The sequence below is a fragment of the Takifugu rubripes genome, chromosome 12 (genome assembly GCF_901000725.2).
Source record: "Takifugu rubripes chromosome 12, fTakRub1.2, whole genome shotgun sequence".
In the NCBI taxonomy this organism is placed as follows: domain Eukaryota; kingdom Metazoa; phylum Chordata; class Actinopteri; order Tetraodontiformes; family Tetraodontidae; genus Takifugu; species Takifugu rubripes.
The window spans coordinates 2,050,140-2,073,845 of NC_042296.1; the positions used below are offsets into that span (position 1 = coordinate 2,050,140).

Here is a 23,706-nt window from a genome sequence, read left to right on the forward strand (position 1 = left end):
GCAGATTTAGCCAACAGGGCTAAAAATCTCCCTTTGGAAGAGGTAACCGAACCCTCGCAGAGGCATCAATAGTTCCCCTGTGACCTTTTGCTTATTCAGACACACAGATGTACACGTGTGTACACTAACACACAGAGCTAATACATTTCAGCTTTTAAAACTAATCATATTGGTCTGTGTGATAACCATCGATTATACGCTGATATCCACATCCCAGAACTATCTCAAACAGGCTCGCTTTCTCAACCACCCACAACAGCGTGTGTAGAGGTTTTTAACTGATGTAGGAAAAAAAACCCCAAAAAACCTCCGTTAGCAAACATCTGTCCGCTGATGCTCTCCAGGGAGATTCGAGCAGCTCGGATGGTGGCGATTGAGTGTGGCGGCCCTCGATGTCAGAGCCGTTTCCTTCGCCACATTACTCACCGCAGCATGAAACTGTCCACGTGGTTTCAAGCGGAGCTCTTGAAGGTAGCACGCGTCTGTGTGGAAATAAACAGCGCGCGAGGACGTCCTGGCGGCTGTAAACCTGTCAGGAGTCACATAAGGATATCGTCAAGGGGTTTGCAGCCATTCAGGAGATTCTATTCATGCTTTCTTAATGCCATTATCTTTGTAGGGCTCCAAAAACATGTACATGAAGATTCCGTCGACCTTATTAAATTTTAGTTTGGTCAGGAATCGGTCTGCCAGATGTGTAGAGAACAAACCTCATCTTGGCTTTTAAATTGGATATCAGATGTATGTTCTCATCCCTTTGGTTCACATGTGACTCGGCGAGATGGTTCGGAGCGCAGCTGCAGATAATAGATGGGAGGAGAGGGAGAAAGTTCCTTCAGATCACACAGGTGTATCAACAGCAGGTGCTTCTCGCGCTCATACACACACTCTCTTTCACACACACAGCATTCTTTTCCCCAGCTTTACAGTTCACAACTTCCCCTTATTGTTTTCACTTTAATATTCATGCTAAATTTGTGAGAGCCCATGAAGATGTTCAGAGGACACAGGTGAGACTTTTGTGTTCATCCAGGTGTTCCAGGAATGTGTTTGCTTCCTGTCCCAGCTATAGCAGTGACTGTTGCCCTGTGGTTATCCAGGGTGGATTTGGTTTTTATGCTTTTTAAGCAGAGAAAAAGCGTCAGCACATCTAAAGATTTTTTTTTAAAAGCCTTGAAGGTTCTATATCAAAAGCCCCCACCCTCATTTCTCCGATCTTTGCTTTTACCCACACCTGAGATCCATCTTGGCAAAAAAAAAATCTGCACCTACCTGCAAAATAAGAAAAAGACTTCCTGCAAAAATAGCTCCAAATACAGGAGTCATCAAGAAGCAGAGTGCTGCATGTGGGGGAGCTGCTGCACCACCAGCTGCTGGACCCCCCCACCCCCCTCCCCCCTTTGTTGCTGCAGCCGAACATCCCGCAAAATCATGAGGTGTGCACGGCTCCTGCAAATGCAAGCGGTGCACTCTTCAACAAAGGTTACAATGGTTATTTCTGAGGCTGACCTCTCGCCAGAGTTCAGATTTCACCTGTGTGTGCGAGTGTGTGTGTGTGTGTGTGTGTGTGTGTGTGTGTGTGTGTGTGTGTGTGTGTATGTGTGTGCATGCACGTGTGTGTTTGCATCTTTGGCTTTCTATTTTTGCTTTGTAGAAATGTGGCTGCCTGACATTTTCTCTGAAGAACTTAGAAGAACTTCAATGTAACCACCCCTCCTACACACCCACACCCACCCACAAACACACACACACACACACACACTCACACTCACACACACACACAACCCCCCTCCCCCCCTGCTCTCCATTTGCACGTGTCACCATCTTGACTGCCGATGCCGTCAATGATGCATTCACTGGGCGTAGAATTGCGACGTCACCATTCTGCTATTGCAGATGTTGTTGACCTTTGGCCTCATCTTCACAGCTGTGGTTCACCAGTGGCACCCTCACAGCTGTCATCTTAGGGTTAGGGTTAAAAAAAGAAACAGGGATGAGACGCCCATTAAGAAGAACAGAGTTGCTGAAGCAGCAATCAGCAAATGCTCATAAGCAAATGTCTTCCAGGAGATGTTGTCATCGCCTCGGTACATTTACCGGGTTCAGTCGGGGATGGGGGCAGCTTTCTTTATGGGGCTGTTTCTGAATGATAAGGTCACTCTCAGTGTAATTAATCTTGTTATCCTCAAGAGCTCCCACATAATTTGATGGCTGCGTTCTCTCTAAAGGTTTACTGTTTGTCCGTATATGTGGATGTGCTGCGTGAGGCTCTTTCAAAGGTTCTCAGAGGACCGATAACAGCTGGCCTGCTGCGCTTGTGCATTTCTGCAGGATATTAAAGTTCCTGGTGGCCAAGAGGAAGTTTAAGGAGACGCTGCGTCCGTACGACGTGAAGGATGTCATAGAGCAGTACTCTGCTGGACACCTGGATATGCTGGGACGTATCAAGAGCCTGCAGACTCGGTAGCTATGACCAGCAGAACCCCTGCTGTTGTGGCGCTTGGAATAAACACAGAAAAGTGTTAATTATACCTTAAAAGTACAGTTTGCTCTGTCTTCTTAGTGCTCTGTTAGCTTAGCGCTCGTGCTCCAGTGGTGACGCCAGTGCATGCATGTATTTGTGTGAAAGAGTGGATCAGATCATCGGGCGAGGAGCTGTCCAGCCCGATAAGAAGGCACGCCCTGAAAAGGGAGAGAAGACCCCCCCAGAACTGGACTCACTGGATGAGCTAAGCATGATGGGACGTGTAGTCAAGGTGGAGAAACAGGTGAGGCACAAGTGTTTCCCATTTGGGTTGAATCTGCAGGGCTGTGCTTATTTTAGTGGCCCCGCCAAAATGAAATAAATAAAAGGATGGGTGCATGAAAAAAGGAGGACGTGTGATAAAGGGAAAACACGAGCTGATGGAATGTCACTTGTCGGACACGATCTGCTTGGTGTGTTTGTTCAGGTGCAGTCTATCGAGAACAAACTGGACCTTCTGCTCAACTTGTACTCCCACTGCTTGAAAAAAGGCTCCTCCAACTACACGCTGTCCACCCTCCTGGACCCTGACCTGACATCTGACTACCACAGCCCCACAGACCAAAGAGACCTCTTCCCCTCCGCCAACACACTCAACATCTCCACATCTGAAAGTGGCAATCTGGAATGACAGCGACCTGAGCAGAACTGAGGCTTTTTCTGTCTGTTTGTTTATCTTTAGCACAATTGCAAACCCTTTACAGTATGTCCTCTGAGCACCCTGACCTAACACCTTCTCCAACATCTGTTTCATATCAGTCCAAGGTGATTTTTACACTCTTGACCTCGGCAGCGTCCTCCTCTTTTTCCTCAAATGACGGTTTTCCCATAGGCGGCCGCTAGAGGGCTCTACTCCACATAGAAGCCTCACCAAAGCAGCTCACAGGAGAACAACCCTGACCCGACTACTGACACACTTTCACCCCAGCCCCTCATGTTATGCCTGAAGCTTCGACTGTAATCCATCTAATTCCTAAGAGATCTGTAAAGAGTTTCTTTCCTTACACTTATTTTTTGGCTGGATGAATTTACTTACAAACCAGCAAAACCTGGACTTCAATGGAGTTGCCCTACAGGTGCATGGACGTTTCTAACACAAAATCATCAGAAAAACTGAAAACAGTTTTTGGAGGGTTTGGTACTCTGTGCTTGTTTTATGTCTAAAAAGCCCACTTGCAAAAAATAAATAAATAAGGAAAACCCCTTCAAATCACAACCCTTTGTGCTTGTGGCCCACCCCAGCCCAAATGCATTCTCCTTTAGATAACCCCTCTCTGGCCCTGCGTCACCTACATGGGGTTTTCAAGGCTGCTCACCTCGGGTCAGGCTGCCTAACCTGCAGGGACGGTGGACCTCACAGTCAACAGCCCTGGAGATGCCATCCAGACTGTTTTTTTGGCCAGTTTTTACCCATGAAACCAACCCTGACGGGCTTTTGCGTGTCTTGCGCCCCCTAGTGGCGTAAGAGGCTCAGCCGTTTTTTTCCTTTTCTGCCTCTTTATTGGACTCGATTGATGCACGGCAAAACGTGCATGTGGACAAAACTGGAGAGCGTGCATACGTACGTTCATGCACGCACATACCGCTCATAGCCACGATGAAACCGATTCCTGCTCACACACTTTGGCACTTGATGTTTTACCTTTTAATTATCGTGATTATGATCATGCACTCAATTTTGTGTAAAGGAAAATTTCTGTCTTTTTTTAAGAATGATTTTGTCAGTTAAAGTAACAGTTAACATCTAGCTAAGAGTTCTGTTAACATATCTACGTTAACATGTTTAATGTAGTTAGATTTAATCCTTAATCTAACTCTTGTCATATCACCGTCAATAACACAACTGTAACTAATGTTTGGTTTTTATTAATGAGACAATTCCAGTCAACTTCAACAAAGAAAATATTTAGACCTTGTCCAAACCCAGTCCTTAAGGATGATCCATCCGGGTTTTCTGTCCCCCCAGGGACGAAACCGCTGCCCTGGTAGGTCACAAAACCTGCTCGGATTGCGTCCCTTTTATGGGCTGGGTTTCGATAGCCCATAAAGGTATTTGGCCAGCAAAAAGAGTTGGGGACACATTTATTCTGTGTCTGTCCAGACAGTTGACTCAGGTGCTCCACTTTTCTTTCCATGCTTCGATTTCAGCGAATGTACTTGACTGTTCCGCTCTTCGTAGATCTCTCCCTAATCGGACGCTCTTGCTGCCTTGGGGAATACACTAGCTCCTCAATGCTTGCTCTCGGCGTGGTACGGTGGATGCATTCATTTCGTAGAGGAACGATAGCTTTATTTACTCGGTGGCCTAAATCTCTGCAGAGGTGCCTCCTTGTTAGAAGCGTATTAGAATGAACACTTAGCCACCTGGAATGTTAGCCACAGTGTTGCATGTTGTCGTTTGTGGTGGCCATTAGAAGAAAACCTAAAAATGTCACAAGGCGAGACGCCAGAGGATTTGACCCGTGCCTTCTGTGTTCCAATGTGCTTCGAGGCTTACCTTTTGACCTGCGACCCCGTCGATCCCATTGCTGCGATGTAACTTTAGAGTTTTAGGGTGCCCCTTGATACTTCCGTAGCGTATCACGGCAATCCTACCAAGGCCTCCCTGGAGGCGTGGGCATTTGTGTCGTGGCAGGAAACCCTGTAGGCATGTGTGTTTTCTTAAGCATGTCACGTAGTGAATTACGGCTTCCACACAACTACCTCTGAGGCCTCTAGGAGGCGCTAGTTTAGGGAGAAAAAAAGTGAGAGAAATAATAAGTGGTCGTCCGACTGACTCTATACTATGCATGGCACAAATCTGCATGTTTGTCCTCATCCATCCATCACTGACTTGCTGTCGTTTCCGACATTCCAGCTCGTTTCCCTTTTTACGGCGCTTTTATTTGTCGTTCAGCTCCCACACACAGCGACCACAGCAATAAGAAAAACGCCAAGCCTACAAAGTCGTCCTCCTCCCACCGATACAGTTACAGGCTGATGAAATGTGGTGTCATTTTATTTTCTAATCTAAGACACACGTTCATGTGACCTTTCAAAGAGACGTGTGTGTGTGTGCGCGCGCGTGTGTGTGTCTACTGAGGAGAAATTGAACTCACTTGACTAACTTATTAATTTATTTGTTTCAATAAAATTCTTGGGACTGTTGGCTTCGGCCTCTGGTTGTGCCTCTCGTGTTGCTCTTTATTTTACGGGAACTCAAAGGTCCCGACGCCGTAGGAGTGGCTGAACAACGTCACGTGATGGCTGACGGGGTTGACGATCAGATAGGCAAAGTTCTGCTCTTCATCCCTCCTCCCGGGGTAACAGCGTCCAGACTCATCCTGCAGAGGAAGATTAACACGACCTGTCAGCAGCGTCTTTGCTAAAAAGAAATGATTAGAACTAAAAAGGTCACTCACGTAGACCCGGACTTTAAAGACGGTGGAGATGATGGAGATCTTCCTCGTGTCTGGATCCTTCTGAACGCTACACAGTAAAGGGAACAGTTACGCTCGAGACGTTCAGCTGGGTTTGCCTATCAACAACACGGGGTCTCCCTCACCTGATCAGATCTTTGTAGATCCGCTTTGTGGCGTTCATGTAAGGATCAATGACGTCGTCGTACTGACAAAGCTCTCCTCCTAGACACAGGTGCTTGAAGAGGACGAACAAAAACTCTTCTCTCGCCTCCCTCCCAACCACGTAATAGTGCTGGGACTCCTCATCCTGTAGCATCTAGAGGAGCAGAGGGGCACGAGGACCATGTCAAAAAAGAGAGAGAGAGCGAGGCAGACGGGTAAATGAGAAGAGACAAGGACCTGTCTGAGTTCATCGTAGTCAGGGAAGACATCGTGAAAGCATTTGACCATGTGACCAGAGGGCCTCAGGATGCCACATGTGTAGATGGGGTCAAAGAGGTCCATGGAGACTCGAGTGCACGGTACCTGCTCCACTTCCACACGCACGGGCCTGTCTACACACAGGTCAGACACATTCCAGTGAGATTTGATTTCCACCTATTATCAGTGCTGAAAAGCTTTGTGACATACCAAGAGGCACAGGGGCCCCGGTGTTCACCTTTGTGGACAGGCTGGAGACCACTTGAGGGCTTTGGAAAAAACACTGTACAGACAAACATCAAGATGACATCAAAACAAAGACCTTCTATAGGAAATGGTTAAATATGATGATTAGGTCTTACCAGAGCAAACTTTTCACTGTTGTAAGGACGGAAGTCCCTGTCAAAGGTGAAAGTCTGAGCGGAAATTCTCCCAAACATGGACCTAAAATGATTCATGCAAGCATTAAATCGAGGAAGGGGCTTCAAGCTTTTAAGTGGTGTAGCTGGAATTTACCATTTCATCAACAGCGTATACGTGTTTTTGTCCTCTAGGAATGAGAACTTCTTGGAGGGCAGATGCGTAAATGAAAACGTTTGCTCGAATTCACCATCCATTTTTACGATTTCTCTGTCCGCTGTTCGAGGGTTGCTTTTCTTCCGCTCCTTCTTCCTCAAAACTTTAAAGACAAATGTCGGAAATCTGGATTCTGTCCTTCCTCTTGTGTTCACAAACCAGAAAAAATACCCTGCAATACAAACAAAAAGCAAAAAGTAGCCGGTTTTAGCCAATTAGCAGCGAAGGTTTTGAGGAACAGCCAATGAGCGACTGTTCCGAGCCTTTTCTCCCAGATGCACAACAATCCAAGAGTCGCTCATCTTCGCTTTCACGCCCGTCTTTGGAGATTTGTTTACCTGTTTCCGTGACAACAGTGTTGTCAGGGGCAACAGAAAGTAACGCCTCTGTCACAACACGTAGTAGTTACATTATAATAGCGGACCCTAGCGTGACAGGCCAGATCAATAAAGTTAAGACCTTCGATTTAATTTGACTTGAGTATTTTTTCTCGTTAATGTTGCTCCCTATGACTTACTACTTTTCTACTAACGTCGTTTGTTGTTCTTAAAAGGCGACATATCTCTCTGTTGCCGCTAGAGGGCAACCTCATCCAGTCTTTTTATTTTTAACGCAGGCTGCGCTCATCGTGTGTGCGTGAGTGTTTGTGCACTAACCTCTGTCTTTATCTTGTAGTCTTATCTTAATATCTGTTCCCACACCAGCCCATCATCATCTCCACGGTTCTGTAAATGATGGTCTTTCTTCCCATTCATCCAGGAGGATTTGTTATGTCTACTCACCTCAACAGTAACAGTTAAACACTCATTTGCAGGAGTTCAGACACAACCAGATGCCCAAATACTTTTTTTTTTTTCAAAAAAGACAATTATTTAAATATACAGTATAAGAAATCACTTGTTTTTGGACATGTTTTGCTTTCTTTCCTAGTGCCTGAAATATTAACGTACAGCCCTGAGGTGAAGTGCAGAAACGCTTTGATATGTTGCACCCAAACCACCACTTTACAGCCTATATTTTCTTCACACGACTACGTGTTCTCTTGTAAATATTGTCCAATCTTGCAGCAGCACCTGAGCTTTAGACAGAAGGGCAGCATTGCTTTTATCATCAGGCCTGTTACTTTTACAGCTGTTTTCATGTCACATCAAACTTGCGCCGAAGCCTCTGAGGACAACAGCTTCCATATGTCTCTGCGTCCCTGCATGTTTACACTTGCACAACCTTTTATCACGAGTGTAGCCCCGAATCCCATTTCATTCTCGACATTCCAGGTTGGTAGTACATTTTGGATCCTTTTGATCCACATTCCAGCTCTGGATGCCAAGACCCTGATGTACATTCAAAAAGATCCAGGAGGGAGCAGAGACACCCTGAAGACATGACGATGGTGAGCCATGTTGGATATTTGTTAACTGAAAAAGAGAAATATGTCTAAAAACAACGGGCAAATGTTAAATGGTGTTTTTCTAAATCCACCTTATATGGTGTGAGACTGATGAATCAAATCCAAACACATCAATCACGAGTTTATCGCCGCGCCATCTTGAAAATCCTGAAGGTAATTTCCATAATGAGATGAATCACATTTAAAGTCATCCGATGGGGCCAAATCCAGCTGCTACAACCTAAAAATGACCAGGAAACCTGGTGGAAATGGTGTGAAACCAGTGTTTTCACAGCCTGGAAACATCAGGAGATCACACCAAAACATAGTTTTACTCTCATTGTCTGCTGATTGCTGTGTAATTGAGCTCGATTACCAGTAATGGAACCAGTCTCTGTCGACTGGGACTCCGACTTTCAGTCTTTTTTTGTTGGATGATGTCATCAACGATGAAGCTGTAATTTTACTTTCAATTAATTTCATCACCTTGAATATGTTCATCACACTGGTCGACTTTCTTTCTGTTCTCTTTCTAATTTTGTGAAAATATGAAGAATCTTGATCTGATCTTCCTATAATTGCAAACCTTGCAGATGTTACAGTAACTCCTGGTGCTCTTAAGGCTCCACAATCTCCACCCGGGTGGGTTAAACAAGTGTCTCCACCAGATGAGGCACCTCAGGGCCCTTTATTTGGACCCAGGTCACCATCAGCCCTGTCATGGATGTCATGGACTCACTTGTCCTCCTAAAAGGAGGACTTTGTCTTTCCGCTCCCTCGTGCGCTTCTTTCTCCACAGACCAACAACTCCCGCTTGACTCAATCAAGTATGAAAGGAAAATGTGACAGTGTGAACAATGGAAGAATCCCGCTGGGTTACTTTGGCAATCGATGGATCGGCCTTTTGCGACCTTTCCGTATGATGTCATGGTGAAACTGGACTTTGTCACTGAGCTCGTTTTGTTCTCCCCGAGGTCACCGAGTAACGCAGAGCGTCCCAGAGGAAGCCGCTCCACTGTTTGCATTGTACATTGTAATGTTGGAGAATGGATGAAAACCAAAAGCAGGAATGATACGGCGGAAAACAGCGGATCCCTGGTGCTCATTGCTCTGCGATGAAAGACAAAATCGACCGTTTTAGGAATGAATGAAGCTAAATTAGTACTTGTTATGCTGCAAAAAAATAAGACTGAAGAAGCAAGTTTACAGAATATATTTGAGAGAAGGTGCTAAAAAATGGGGGAGAAAAAAGCATACAAACATCTCCTTATCCAGCAGATTTACACAAAGACCTGGCAGGTTGAGTCTGTAATCATCAGAAATCAGAGTGTATTATGTCTGCCGGTGAGTGCGCTCTCTTGATTTCCCTTTCCTTTTGTGATAGTGTATCTAAAACATTCTGGGAATCCATGAAGGGCCAAGTAGGGACATGCCGCTGTGGAGAGAGGCTGGCGGGGGTGGATGGACGGGGTGGGGGTGTCTGTCTGCTCGCCCTCTGCGTCTCTTTAACAGGAAGAATATCCATTGTAATTATGGTGCTTTTAGGCGATCCTATTGATGGTTTTCCAGATTTAAGCATGGTGGTTAAAGAGGATCTGCTGAGGTCAAAGGTCATGGTCGTTGCGCGTCGTGGCCGATAAGTGGTTTTTGAACTAATGGCTTTTCTCTTCGGGGTCACATCAGCTATTCCAGTTGCTCATCAGAGAACAACACGGTTCAGACAGCTCATCCAACCTGGAATAGCTTTAAGTATGGCCACCGTGTGACTTTCACTTCCCTTTCTAGGCTTCACTGGAAGGTTCTGGTCGAACACAAAGCACCCAGATTTGGCAGCAGGTCTCCATCTGAAAGAAGAACCCTTCCCTGATGACATCAGTGCTCTCATTACAGACAGACTGACAGACAAGACCGTCCAGGGTGAAGGAGCCCTTCTGCGTAATGCTCGGTCGGGATGCTGCTGGATTTGGTCCCCTCGGGGGAATACACTGTCCATTCACTGGAAACGTTAATAAGTTTGAAAAATCCCTAGAGACATTATTCTGAACATGTCCCACTCAGTATGAGCCATTTTTTCCACCCGTCAGCGACGCTCTCTTGGCCTCTTCACATTTTTTGGGACCACTGGCAAAAGTCCGATTGTCCAGCTTCTTGACATTTTCTTTGGACTTTTATTCAGCTGTACAGCCTGATGTAGCTTGAAGTAGCCTCAGACTAAAACCTTTATAAGTCTGATGCAGGGCTCTTTATTTTTATTCCAATATAATACATTCACACCCACCTCCTGCAGCCATTGAAAACAGCCCCATTGTGTCTCAATACAAACCCAAAGAGATCTCCTGAATATTTTTTAGGAATTCACTTGCAAAAACAAAGTGATTAAGTTGCAGCCATTGGCTGTTTTTTGCTTGTGTAACGGTTGTGTGAGTTGGCCACGGCGCAATGTCAAGGAGGGGTGAGGAGCACTGCTGATGCTGCCGCCCACAGACCCCCTGATCTCTGTTCCGCTCCAACTAAAACAGAGGAACATTTCCATTTTATCTGCGCAGACCCAGAAAGCGTCAGGCTCCAACGAGATCCGCTGCCCGTGAGGCAGGATTTCTCTACTAAAGTGCCCATTTCAACCACAGTTTTTGTTCAAATCTGCACTTTCCCTGTTCTCAACAACCCGAGTAATGCAGGTCAGACAAAAATGCTAACAGCTAAAACCTGCTCAGAGCTGTCTTATACATTTGATGCATTATTGACGACCTTAGCCCAAGCAAACAGGGCTCATTATTGAATTTTCGGTAAAAGGATGGACGAGTGGGCCCATATTGAGTCAGGGCGTCAGGACCACCACGGCTGGGTCGGTCCCTGTGGGGATGCAGGAGGAGAAGAGCCTGAAGTACCACCTGATGCCTCATCTTCTTGTCCCAAATGACCCCAGGGGGAGAAGGAGGGGGAGGAAGAGGAGGAGGAAGAGGAGTGTCAGAGTCAAAGCACAATAGGTGCTGTCTGCATCTCGTTAAAAGCTAATTACAGCCGCTAATATTATTTTACGGCAGCTTTAAAATCGCTTCTTGGGGTTTCCACCGTCGCCTTTTGTTAGATGCCATTGATTTTAAAAGCTAAAAGCTTGGACAGACAATAGACGTGAAGAAACCTGTCCCCACCTGTAGATGAAAGACTCAAAGCAACGTGTGTCCACACGTCTTTCAGTGGAACAAATGAGGACTCTCAGACAAAGAAACACATAATACGCTGATTCGTTCATAAAAAAGTCACATTCTGAAAGTGGTAAACTCTTGAATATTAAGGTTTTGGTTCTGTTAATTGATTACAGTCCTGGGAATCAATCTGACCTCAGCCATTTCAAGCACAACTGTCAGGTTTTATTAATAAATTTCACTGACTCCTTTTCTTTTTCTTCCCCCTTCCTGAATGACTCAGGATCTGTCACATCCTAGTCAGCCGTAATCAATCTCACAACCCTGCGGTTTCACAATCAATGCGACCGTGAGGTGACAGACGTGAGGGAAGGGGGCAAACCGGCCGTTGCAGCAATTTCCATCCTGCACCAAGTGCTGAGCCATCCGTTTAGAAGTTCAACGCTGAGTCAAACCCCAACATAGATGTGTGTAAAGATGAAACTTATCTAATCAAACTCATCTTAGACGCCTTCGCTAAATAAACCATTTTTCTTCTCTAAACAAGAGCCGACACTGACTTTAAGATGCAAATCGTGTCTCAAGTGTCCGACACAATCGGTTCTATAACCAGCAACGCTCAGGTCACCTTCACGCCGGAGCGGTTTGAATCGACTCACACGGACCAGAGCTCGTTTCCACTTTTATTCAGCGAAGAACCGAAGACATGAAGTTGGAAAATATCTCATAATGATGTTGATGCAAATGTTTTGTGTGAAGAATCCTGCAGGGGGAAAAAAAGTCCTAAAACAGAACAAGCAGCACACGGAAACTCTCGTATCCTTCCAGAAGTCTGCGCCGCTCATCGACAAAGCAGAACGTGGGCGTCTTAAGCGGCTGTTTCGTGATCACCTCTCCATTCGCCCCATTCGTCTTGTTTACCACCAGCCGCCCTTGTTCCCCATGTTCCAGGAAGAGGAAACAGGGACATGGATATGGATTGCCGCGTCCACTCCTCCGTGGGGTCAGGAGAGCAGGGCTCCACCCCAGCGCAGCACAGCTGGGATCCACGCTCTTGAAGTGTGGCATCATGGGAGAACTGTGCAGGCCGGGAGAAAGAGCGGGATTGTTCCACGGGATGAGTGCGTGTGTGTCGGGCCCACGTCTGTCTGTCAAATCTAATCTCACGGCTAGTTTAAATCTCGCAGTTCTGAACCACACATCTGGAGCTCATAGCAGGGTTTTTATCCACGTGGTTGCGTAGACGTCAAACTAGCCCGTATGTATAGGCTCTATTGTTACCACGGGTGCCCTCAGCCTCTGCAGTTCAGGCTATTTTGGGGGGAAATTATCTCACAAACAGAAGCGCTGCTGAGCCGATATCCGGAAGATGAAGAGCCGGGATTACGGTAAACATCTGGAGGCCGCCGTCACCGCGCGCTTAGTCAGCTCCTATGTCAAATGTACAACATGCATATGCAAGTTTCCAAGCTGCCACCTACAGAACTTGTGAAATTCAAAGTGAATCACCCTCTGTTTCGCCGATGAGCAGGTCATGAATCACACACGCTGCCGCATCTGGACACTTCCTCCTCTGATTACAGGGGTCCATCAGGGTCAACACACAAGCACGTGCACCGTCTCAAGGAGACGACAATCAACTGTGTGTGTGTTAACGGTTAGAATCACCCTTCCTGTGAGCGTGACTCATGTGTTGGTGTAGCTGTATGGAATTCCTAATGTGTTACTACGGCAGAATCCATCATCATCAGAGGTAAACGACAACAAAGTAGAGCCAAGCTGGAGCACTTTCTGGAGCCATGAGATTGCGTAAGAGCTGATAAAAGCAAGTGTGAGCATGGGAATGCCCCCCCCACCCCCACCCCCCCACCCCGGGGAGACCTCCATTAGTTACATGGTCTACACAACAAAGTGTCATTGATCAAGATAATAAACCACAAATAGCTCCTGAAGCTGTGTCTTTAGAGCGCTGAGAGGTATTTACAGACGGTGTGGACTTTTTTTTATAATCTTATCTAAACTCTTTTTTATACTCTGAAAAATCTGCAGTGCCTTTTGGTGCCTTTTGCTACAAGGGGCTGTGGGTGATTGCTTGGGGTCCCAAGCTGGGGGGCAAGAGGGTCCCAGTTCACACTCCACTGACTGATTATTTTTCCCTTGGGATGGTTAAGGCACAATGACCTGCCCCCCCAGCCTGTGATTAGGGCAGCAGCAAAGGTGAGTAGAACACCTAAAGTCACCTACGAAAAAAACACCTAGAGTTGCCGTCTGAGAGCCTATTCGTCCATTTTTTTTTTTTTAAGGAATATAACTATAGTTACGTGACTGATATGTATATATTTCAAGTTTCTAATTAAAAATGTTAACCCTCTAGCACCTCCCCTGGCCACATTCACTGGCTGGTTCACTGGAGCACCAGTCTTGTCTCTTTTGTCCTGACGGCATCTGTCTGTCCCAGCCACCCACCAGCATCCATTCAGAATAACAGATTATTGATCAGAGTCTCTCCCCCAGGACAGCTGTGCCTTCAGAGCCCAGACCACCACGTCAGGCCCCTAAATATTTATGTAACATCATAAAAACTACAAGGCAGATCAAAGCTGGAGTAGAATTAGGATTTCAGCTAATCCGCAGTTTATTACTGATTTATAGTTAATGATGCATATATTTATTATTTGATTTATAGAGCGGATTAGTTACACGTTTACTCAGGGTTTTTGTGATTGCTAGTGGAACATTTATAGAAGTTAACCAGTGAAAATTTAGTATGTTAAAAATATGAAACTCTTGATAAGAAACTGGGTTTCATTTTGCAACCAATGGTGTAAGTTATATATGTTTTATAATGTGTAATGTCTCTATATACCATCAACTCATCCTCTCTGTCCCATTTCAACTAGTGTGGTGCCAGTATTTATCCACTGTGTCCCAGTATAACCAGTCCATTAAGCCTCTTGTTGGAGCACAACCAGTCCAGTTAGCATTACTAAATGGATCAAACTTATAAATTAAGCATCCCATCTCTCAAAGTCAGTTGTGGGAAATGACATCACTGTCCCCAATGTCCCTAAAACACCCGCCAAGCCCTCCAGAGACTGGTTTTGTGAACGCTGGGAGGACTTTCCTGACCGAGATGACCACTATGGTGGACTGGAGTTTTGCCACCACCACATCTTCCATGGGAGGACAAGAATGTTTGACCCCTGACCCGGCTGCAGAGCAGATCTAGACTGGTGCAAACCACATCACTCTGAGATGGAAGGTTCCAGTCTGATAAAGAGAGAGTGATAACAAACCTGTGTGAGTCACCAGGAGAGAGAGAGAGAGACTGGAGGCAATGGAGCGGTGGACAGGGCAGGAGTGAAGGGAGGTCGTTGTGGGAGTGGTTTTCCTTCTCTGTCTGTATATAGAGAAGTCTGGCAGGGCAGCTCCTGCGAGCGAGTGCGCAGCACAGCAACGAGGGGACCAACCTTTGAGCAACAGCTTCCTGGGCCCAAGCGACAAACAGCCTCTGAAGTTTATTTTATGTTGGATTACAAACCCTCTCTCTGTGAAGGTGAGGACTTTTATTCCCTCGTCTTTCCTCTCTCCACAGCAGCCCTCTTTTGTGTCTGGCAGGTGCAGGCTGAGCGTCAGAGCTCTCCACTGGGCTCAAGTTACACAAAACTCCAAAGACGGTTTGATTTCCAGGAGATGTCGGTGTGAAAATCAAACCCTCTGGGAGATCTGCAACCGAGGCAGACACCGTCAGAAATGCAGTATTTGTGTTCTGGTTGTGAGGTTAAGGGACTGAAATTGGAGATTATGGGTGGGAATCAAAGGTGATTGAGTTCAAAGACTTTAGGAGCTAATCTTATTTAACTCCCAATGAAACTGACACAACACAAACAGGTGTGTTTCAACACTCACCTTTTGTGGTGTCCGATCAGGCCCTCTAATAGTTCCTGTTTACACATGCTTTTCAGGTTTTTTCCACCTCGATATGAAGCATGTTGTGAAGATATAGAGTGGGATTTTTGTAGAGTTACTCCATGTATGAATGATCTGGCAGCAGCTCAGAGTTCACCTGCATGAAACAAAAAATTAAACTACAAGTTAAAGCAACACCTAATTTTCCCCATACTAATCAGACAAAGTTTGTTTTCTGTTCATTAAATCGGTCACAATCAGTTCAGTGAAATATCTGCTAATAAGAGGGAAAAATTTGCTGCATAGTTATACAGTACATACATAATTATACACATGTGGGTGTAGGCATGTTCTCACCTTTACTACTTTTTGAGTACCATAATCCTCCTTACTTCGAAAGTGAGAACATGTTTGCAAAGTGGGGCCTGAACGTTCAAAGGACTGTTTGAAGGTTAAAAAAATATATATTTTAGGTTATGGTTAGAGTTAGAGAGTTAGTTTGGATGGTTAGGGTTAGGGTTAGGAGCTGGGTAATGTACTATATCTCCACAATGATAGAAATGTCAGGGTGTGTGTGCGCGGGTGTGTAAGTGTATGTGTGAGAGAGAAGGGTATCAGTAGTTTGGATACAGCTGTCAGCCAGCCTGGTGAGCCATATGGCTGCTTTTGTGACTCCCTTGTTAGCAGTGAGTTTAAACTGGTTATTTTTTTATGTTTTCATCATTTAATTTTTAATTTTGCTTGGCCACAAATGCAGTTTTTGACAGAGCTTCTTGGTCATCTTTTCCTGAGACGGATGCAGTATTTTCATGTTGGCTGGTGTCTCGCTTAATGTACTTGGATCACATGTGTGTGTTTTTCTTAAACGTTTAACAATTTGACCTGCCGGCCTTAGCAGCTCATCGAGCAGACGACTGAGGCTTTTATTGCACTGCCACAACAAAACACTCGAAGAGAAGAGACCCGCATACGTGCTGCCATATGCTGCGTGCGTGTGTGTGTGTGTATGTGCGTGTGCACGCGCGTGTGTGTGAGTGTGTGTGTGTGTCTGTATTGCACTAAAGGCACAGTCATGCAGAAAACAGCACAGCAAAGATCCTTTCTGGAGTCCCGTTTAAAGTCCATAGAGCCCATTGTGCCCGAGCATCTGATTGGTTATTAACGATGTTTTTTACATTAACACTGGGTCATTCTCTTATTTTATGTCCACAGACACAAAGTGTGAAACACAATGTATGCCTGTTACACATGAGATTGTTTCTAGGAGCTTCACAGAAACTCAGAGCTTGACAAGCAACAGTGGCAGGAAAAACCTCCTTTTAACAGGAAGAAACCTTTAGCAGGACCGGGTTCATATGGGAGGACCAAGGCCGGTGGGGTAGAGAGAGAAGGGAAGGACAGAAAGAGAGAAACAGACGCATACACACATGTGAAAAATACACTTGTTACACTGAAGATGCTGAACAAAACCAGGGGAGGGTGAGTAGTGGTTGGGTCGGCAGCATTTGGGGTTACTGTACTATAACTGTTTAACATGTGGAAATGTAACTTTCTCCTTGTCAAAACCTTTTTGTACACAGATTTCTGTTAATCTGCCAATGCAGAGTCTTAGATCCAGTTAAGTGGAGTCAGACTGAGGGATGTTCTATCATTTTATGACAGGAACTATAATACTAATATAATATTATAATACTCTAGCTTGACTACTGTACAAATATTATAAGAATTTGGAGGGAAAAAATGGTTATAAATCAATGTTTAGCAGAGGAAATGGTGCGTATCCCATCTATATTCACAACAGTTAGGTGAGTGGAAGTGAGATGGCTCCTGTGCCAGATGACTCGCACTTTCCTCATTAGCACCCAAGACTACAGAAGACCGTGGGTCACCTGCTTTTCCATTTTGACTCTTTTCTGGGCCAACTTTGTTGGGTCTAACGTCTGGGTGTCTGTATGTTACCGAGCGGATGCATGTGTATGAAAAACACAGCAGGACAGAGTTTTGGCACCGGTCATACTCTAATTACGCTGCTCAGAGAGCAACCGCTTCACCTCCTTCTCTGTCAAGTGTGACGCATTCTCAGCGTCTTCTTGGAGGGAATAAAAGCCCCCATACCCATACCCATTTCACAAGTACCCATTTCAAAGACTGTAGAAGAGTGTAGAAGAGTAATAGAGTATGTAGTCTGACCTTTCTGTAAACTTCATGTGTCCTTCCTGACCTCTTCCTTTCTACAGATTTATCATGAAGCTCCTACTGGCAGCCCTGGTTGTGCTTCTCCTGGTGGTCGGCGAGGGTACTGCAGAAAGACTCCTGTCCAGGAGGACCAAGCGGGAGCTGGCCAGTCCGCTCCACATAGGTGGCATCAGGGACCCATTTGGTTCCTACTGCCAGAGGAGAGGAGGTTGCTGTCCTGGCAGAGATGACCAATGCACAGTTCCCTACCTGGACACCATCTGTTACTGCGACCTGTTCTGTAACCGCACCGTGTCCGACTGCTGCCCCGACTTCTGGGGCCACTGTCTTGGCGTAGAGCGACCGTTCATTAGTAAGTGTGCCCAGGTGTGGTCAGTAAATTTCAAAAGACAGGGTTGGACTAAAACACAAGGGCAGAAGCCAAAAATGTGATAGATTATATTATTATTATTACGGTATGTTTATTATTATTATAGGTAGCATTTACATAAACATGTACATCAACCACAAAGATCCTCTGTAGTTTTCCGGCTTGGACTCCTTTAGACATTTAAACTGCGGCTGCGATGGAAGGAGGGGTCTACCTGAGGACAGAGCAGAACAGTGGATGTCTTATTAACAGAGACAGAGGGAGTGAGAAGGGGTGGATGGAGAGATGAATAGAGGTCAGGAGAAAGAATGCAGGCTATGCAGGGAGAGGGAGAGACAGATAAAGGGTGAGGGGTCAGGAGGTGGGCGGGTTAGAGGAACTGTGCGTTCCCTGGACAACAAGGTAGGAAAGGCCAATAGTCCCAAGGAGGGGTTAAAGGTGCAGCAACAACAGGTGACTGTCACCGCCAAGGGCCCCACAAACTTCTTTTTTAAAATTCCTCTTGAAGCCGCATCATGTCAAGCACCTCGTTGCCTGTTGCAGGACTGCAAATGTGCTGCAGCACGCTAATGCTAACCTGGGGGTGTGATGAGGCCTCCTTCAATCAGCATCAGGTGGACAAAGCGTGACACAGGGCCGGGAACCCTGGGAAGGCAGGAAAGCAGTTAGAGCTGCATTCCCACAGTGGATTAATGCAGCTCAGAGCTGCTTAGACCTCACGTCTTCCTTGTGTAACGTCACAGAGGAAAACCCACACGCTGCCCACAAGAGCAGAGAATTTAGCACCTGTGCTTGCATTGTGCTGCATGTGGATGGTGTTTGTCAGTTCTTCCGCTTTTATGTGCAAAGCTGCGTCTCTCTTTAAACCGAGACACCTGTTATAGATGAAATTCTGTCTTTTTGTCTCCTCTCAGCCACCTGCGAAAGGAACGGAAACAAGTTCTTAACAGGGCAAACCTACAAGGAGAACTGCAATTTATGGTATGTGCACCCCCACTGCACCCCACCCCCCATTTTAGTCCTCTTTTAAGATCCAAAATCTGGGTCTTTTCCCTAAAAGACCTCTTGATTAGCTCCGGCTTCAATGTCTTCTCATTCACACACTCAAATGTTTGTCTTGAATGCTCAAAATGTGCGTATATATGTTTTTAGGAAAGGCCACTACAACATTGTTCATGCTGTTTGTGCATTTACTGTGTGAATAAACCTTTTATTAATATTGCCAAACATCATCGACTTATCTAATCATCCTGTGGAGATTATTTTACTGAATTTTTTTACGGAAATTAGAATGCAAAAGTTCTACTTAGTAGTTAAATAACATCAACCTTGTTTTGTTCTTTTAGGTGGGTTTCTGAGGTACAGTCAATTCTTGCTTTAATCTAAACTAAGATAAAGCTCCTGGAAGCTAACATACTTTGCGGCTCATCTCATTGATGATTATTTCAAGTTCAGGGTTACTGAGCCGTTCATCCAAGATAAAAGCTATTGTAAATACAGTGTTTTTAATGACCCGTCAGGGACAACAGAGAGTTCTGGAGATGTAAAACAGGCCTTGAGAGACAGAGGAGCTGGAGTCAAGGGACTAGACGGCAGGAAGGAGGAATTCCTCACCTGTCCTTCACTGTGATTTGTCTCAGCTGCGTCAAAGACGTTCCCACAAGATGTCCATTGAACATCCGTCCGTGCATGTATTTCATATTTGTGTGCGTGCATTCAGGAGATGGAGTGAGTGTTCGTCATGACACGTTTAACACAAACCATGCTGACCTCCGGCGATCACATCCTTCAGACTTTACGCCCCGCAGCTGGTCGACTCCGGCGTCTGTGCTGCATCACTGTGACAGGAACGAAGTGTGGCGTTTAGCACAGCGGATCCATTAGGTTTGATTTTAAGGGCCTCCTGGGTTCGCAGACAGGAAGCCGATAAATGACAGAGCCAGTTTTTTTTTCATGAGGAGATGAGAAAACACAAGCCGTACGGTAAAAATAGCCTCGGGTGTTCCAAGTCAGTAGCATTTACGTGCTAACTTCCCCTTTCCAATGCCAAACAAAAGAGTCTTGTGCACATAAACTGTCACACAGGCCTGTCATGGCGATCACTCAGACGCTTGATTAGTGTGCTGCAACTTTGGCACGGACAGAGACCAACACTCCCATTTCCTACTCCCACTCTGCCCAGTCCGCTCCATAATGCGTCCTCCCAACTTCCAGAATCGGAGGCGCAGGGTGGAGGACGGCACTTCCGTTCGGATTCCAGTCTTCCTCGGGGTCTCATTAGTAGCAGCAAAGGCCTCCACGCTCTTATCTGACTACCTTCACAAGAGACTGAGCAAACCTACAGGAAGTGGAAGAGCCAAATATTGCCGATGAAGCCTGAAACGCATCAGATGTTTGACATCGGCATCACAGTTGCTATGAGCCTTATCTCTTCCTCCTGAGGCGTCTGGATGAGGCCAGACACAAACAGGACTGAGCATGATGCACTGATGTGTGCATGAGGGATGAATTCAGGGATCTCCAGCTGGGTCTTTTTCCTCCTTGAGCTGTTGCCCTGCTGAAAGTTGTTTCTGCTCCGCCTCATCTGAAGCCCACAACTTACATCAGACGGAGGAACAAATAGGAATGTTTTGCTCGGGTTGGGGCGCCGCCCGTTTGATGTGAAGATGGAACAGAAGCTTGTTTTAAAAGCAAAGAACTCAAGCGGAGGGAGGTTGTTTTGAGATTTAAAGCTGTGGTTGCTTTACTACCAACCTTTGAGGGATCCTGAAGCCATATACCAGTCCTACACCAGTCCATACTTGCCTTTGTATCAAGGTCTCGTTCAGACTGCATTGCTGGTTAACTGCTCTGTGATTAAAGATTGGAATTTTGACCCAGACACCCCTGCTAGGGTTAGGGGTTCCATTCTTCACGAAATCTTGTCCCACGGGCTGGATCATCACATGTGCTTCAGATTCTACAAATGCGAGCACACAAACCCGGCCTTTGTTTCCCGCAGATCAAGATGGACAGCGAGACAAAGCACCACACGACAGCGTGCAGGTGTGTGTATGTGCGAATGCAACCCAGCATGCATGTGGTCTCAGTGGGAAGGGGCTGTTTTTATTTAAAGAGAAGCATGACGAAGAGGGTGGAACACGGCCTCCCTCCAGTCATATTTCATTCTCGGGCCACATACGTGCCCCCGACCTTTGTCATGACGCCTGTCCCTGTGTGGAAATGATGAGGCGTGTGCGTCCCCACCGCTGTGAATCTTTTAATACCGAGCTTCTTGTTTGCACTGATGAAATATCAGCTCTTCATCAGCACGTGTTTATATTTCATGGACAGCACAATGGAATTCATGGGTGGGAATCTATACAACCCTGTGTGGGAAATACCCTCGTGGCGGCAAATCCTCTACTTTTTTGTGCGCAGGACTTTATGTGGACTAACTAGCTTTGTTGGCCTGTCTTTCATGAGAACAAAAACATCTGCATGCAGACGACAAGGAAACTGAAAATACCACTAAAGCTCCAGAGAAATGCAAAACTATCAGGCTGTTAAGTAGGCATTTAATACCTGAATATAGACCAGATTCAGTTCGCCTGTCTTACCACAAACCCATGGTGTCTCGTAGGCATTGAAAAATCTTCTTCCATTTTGCTTTGTCAGGTATTGGCTGTGAATGTTTGTATTTAGCACATTTTTCCTCCTGATTTTGGTGTCATTTGGTACCACTTGTGCTGCAGTGGTGTTCTTATTAGTCTTTAATGGCACCAGTGGCGTGTTGTAATGACTCCTGGAGAAGCTTTCCTGGTGTTTCTGGTGGAAATAGACGGGTTTTGCCAGTTATTTCTGCTTTTTATTTGATGTGATGAAATTAAAACTTAGCTCCTTTCTTTTCAAACAAAAGAGAAGTCCTTTATTATAGATCTGAGGAATCCTTGAGACTTGAACCATGTACACACACATTTCCTCTTCCTCTGCTTTCTTGATTATTAACTTTTGAACTTTCACTCTTGTTTTGGCACTTTTATCACATTTTATCACACCATCATTATCACTGATATCTTGTTCTTTCTATCTGCTCTGTCATTAGCTTGACTTTTTTTTTTAATTCTCTGCCTTCTGACTAAAAATGGATTTGAGTTCTGCAGCTTTAAAAGGCCGAATGTCTCCTTTGACCCTTTTTTCTCATCGCCTCATTTTTGATAGTTACTGACATTCTATGTTATTTTTTACTCCTCCTGGGGCTATGTCAAAGCTGTGTGTTTGGAGCTAAAATTTCCTTTCCTATTTTAACTGTCATGTTAAAAAAAAGAGAAATGTAAACGATTATCATAATTCCATCTCATCTCATTTGATCTTCCAGCACGTGTGGTGCTGATGGGCGTTGGGACTGTGAGCAGAATGCCTGTCTGATTGAACCTGATGTCATCAGTGCCGTCAACAGAGGAAACTACGGGTACAAAAGCAAATACAGACACTAAACCAACACGCTGTGTTTAACGGTTTCTGAGCTCTCTGATCTTTGTCCAACATTTGTTGTGATGTTTCCGTTTCCTGCTCTTTCAGGTGGCGGGCGGCGAACTACAGCCAGTTCTACGGCATGACTCTGGATGAGGGCATCCGCTATCGTCTGGGCACCCAGAGGCCCGCCAAAACTATTATGAACATGAACGAGATCCAGGTACACGGCTCATTTCTGTCTTTCGACACTATTTTTGAAATCCAGACAGGAATTTCTCGCTACTTTGAGAAAGTCATTAAATCCGCGATGGCTTTTCAGCTACTGTTGACCTTTCACCTCTGACTGAGAGGGTGAATTTCACTAAAAGGACTTGTAGAATATCATGTTTCATGAGTCTCATGGGTGTAACTATTGATCTTTTGGTTCCCTCAACTTTGTTAAGCTTTTTTGGCGCAACACCTTCACAACATTAGGTTATTCCTGTCTTCCAAAAGTGGGTTCAGCTCACTGAAACTGAAGAGGTGACCTAAATCCTCTTCAGTTCCAGTGAATCCATGTTGAGACAAAACATGGTTATCATTTGTTTTGGGAGGAACACAGCAAGTCTCCCATTTAAAAATGTAAGCACCTTTGTATTTACTGGGACTCTGTCTTAGTGCCAGACTTAAGTGCTTGTTTTTTGGGAGTATATGAGGCTTCGTTTATGCTGCAGCCCCAAATTCTAAATTCTCAAAGTCGCATTCGGTGTGACCTGGCTGTTCTGACGGCGGTCACGGAAAAACCAGATTCAGGTCACTTTTGAGTGTGAACGTGTATGAAGGACCCAAACATTTGGCAGAGACCAGCCTTGACAGTCATTACATTGCAACCACCTATTTTCACTCCTCCGTCGCTCTCTTTCACCCCTCCGTGCATTCCACAGCTCTTCCAGGCGGTGAAAATAAATAAATAAATAGACAAAATGCTCCTCCTGCTTCCATCACCTGCCTGTCCCTGCCTGTGCCAGGATCCAAATCACCACCTTGCCTCCTTCCATAAATCCCTCATCCTCCGTTCCATTCCAGTCTGCCAACCACTGTGTGGTGATGGAGAAACTCTGCTTAGCCCAACACGTTGTTCCTACGGACGTCACTGCTCCTGTTATCACACTTTTTATGCTACAACTGTCTGAGCTGTTGGACTTTGACCTTCCACAGCCGCGCACCTTGGACTGGCGGCACATTCCGTAGCTGCGTATCAGGTGGTCGTTTGTTGCTGCGACAGTGTAACCAGTAATCAGAAGGAATGCAGGCAGGCTGACAGAACGGTGAGGTCGGTGTAC

General features: G+C 45.6%; 3 protein-coding genes across 9 annotated transcripts in view; 2 read left to right on the plus strand and 1 right to left on the minus strand.

Moving 5' to 3' along the window:
• The window catches only part of kcnq4 (potassium voltage-gated channel subfamily Q member 4), a 27,697-nt gene extending 22,011 nt beyond the window's left edge, over positions 1–5,686 (plus strand). For 5 of the 6 annotated variants that reach the window (XM_029844770.1, XM_003968897.3, XM_029844769.1 and 2 more), the window contains 3 exons: positions 2,332–2,463; positions 2,630–2,768; positions 2,952–5,686. In XM_029844770.1, the coding sequence (XP_029700630.1) occupies positions 2,332–2,463; positions 2,630–2,768; positions 2,952–3,155 (475 nt within the window). In that variant the 3' untranslated portion in view covers positions 3,156–5,686. Of the gene's footprint in view, positions 1–2,331; positions 2,464–2,563; positions 2,769–2,951 lie in introns of those variants that run through there. The other variant, XM_029844773.1, reaches the window with a different exon arrangement.
• Positions 5,621–15,371, minus strand: cfap300 (cilia and flagella associated protein 300). Of its 2 annotated transcripts, none has more exons than XM_003968898.3 (8): positions 15,364–15,371; positions 6,862–7,093; positions 6,708–6,789; positions 6,556–6,628; positions 6,325–6,479; positions 6,069–6,241; positions 5,926–5,992; positions 5,621–5,847 (listed from the first exon to the last, which is right to left on the minus strand). In XM_003968898.3, exons 2-8 carry the CDS (start codon positions 6,960–6,962, stop codon positions 5,713–5,715), a joined length of 786 nt encoding a protein of 261 aa, XP_003968947.1. In that variant the 5' UTR covers positions 6,963–7,093; positions 15,364–15,371; the 3' UTR covers positions 5,621–5,712. The 2 variants fall into 2 exon arrangements, with proteins under 2 accessions (XP_003968947.1, XP_029700634.1); XM_029844774.1 differs by lacking the exon at positions 15,364–15,371 and adding an exon at positions 7,260–7,278.
• tinagl1 (tubulointerstitial nephritis antigen-like 1) overlaps positions 14,854–23,706 on the plus strand; it is a 17,109-nt gene continuing 8,256 nt past the window's right edge. Inside the window, exons 1-5 of the mRNA XM_011608923.2 lie at positions 14,854–15,010; positions 17,601–17,911; positions 18,844–18,910; positions 22,287–22,379; positions 22,490–22,604. Coding sequence (XP_011607225.2) covers positions 17,608–17,911; positions 18,844–18,910; positions 22,287–22,379; positions 22,490–22,604 — 579 coding nt within the window. The 5' untranslated portion in view covers positions 14,854–15,010; positions 17,601–17,607. The remainder of the gene's footprint in view (positions 15,011–17,600; positions 17,912–18,843; positions 18,911–22,286; positions 22,380–22,489; positions 22,605–23,706) is intronic.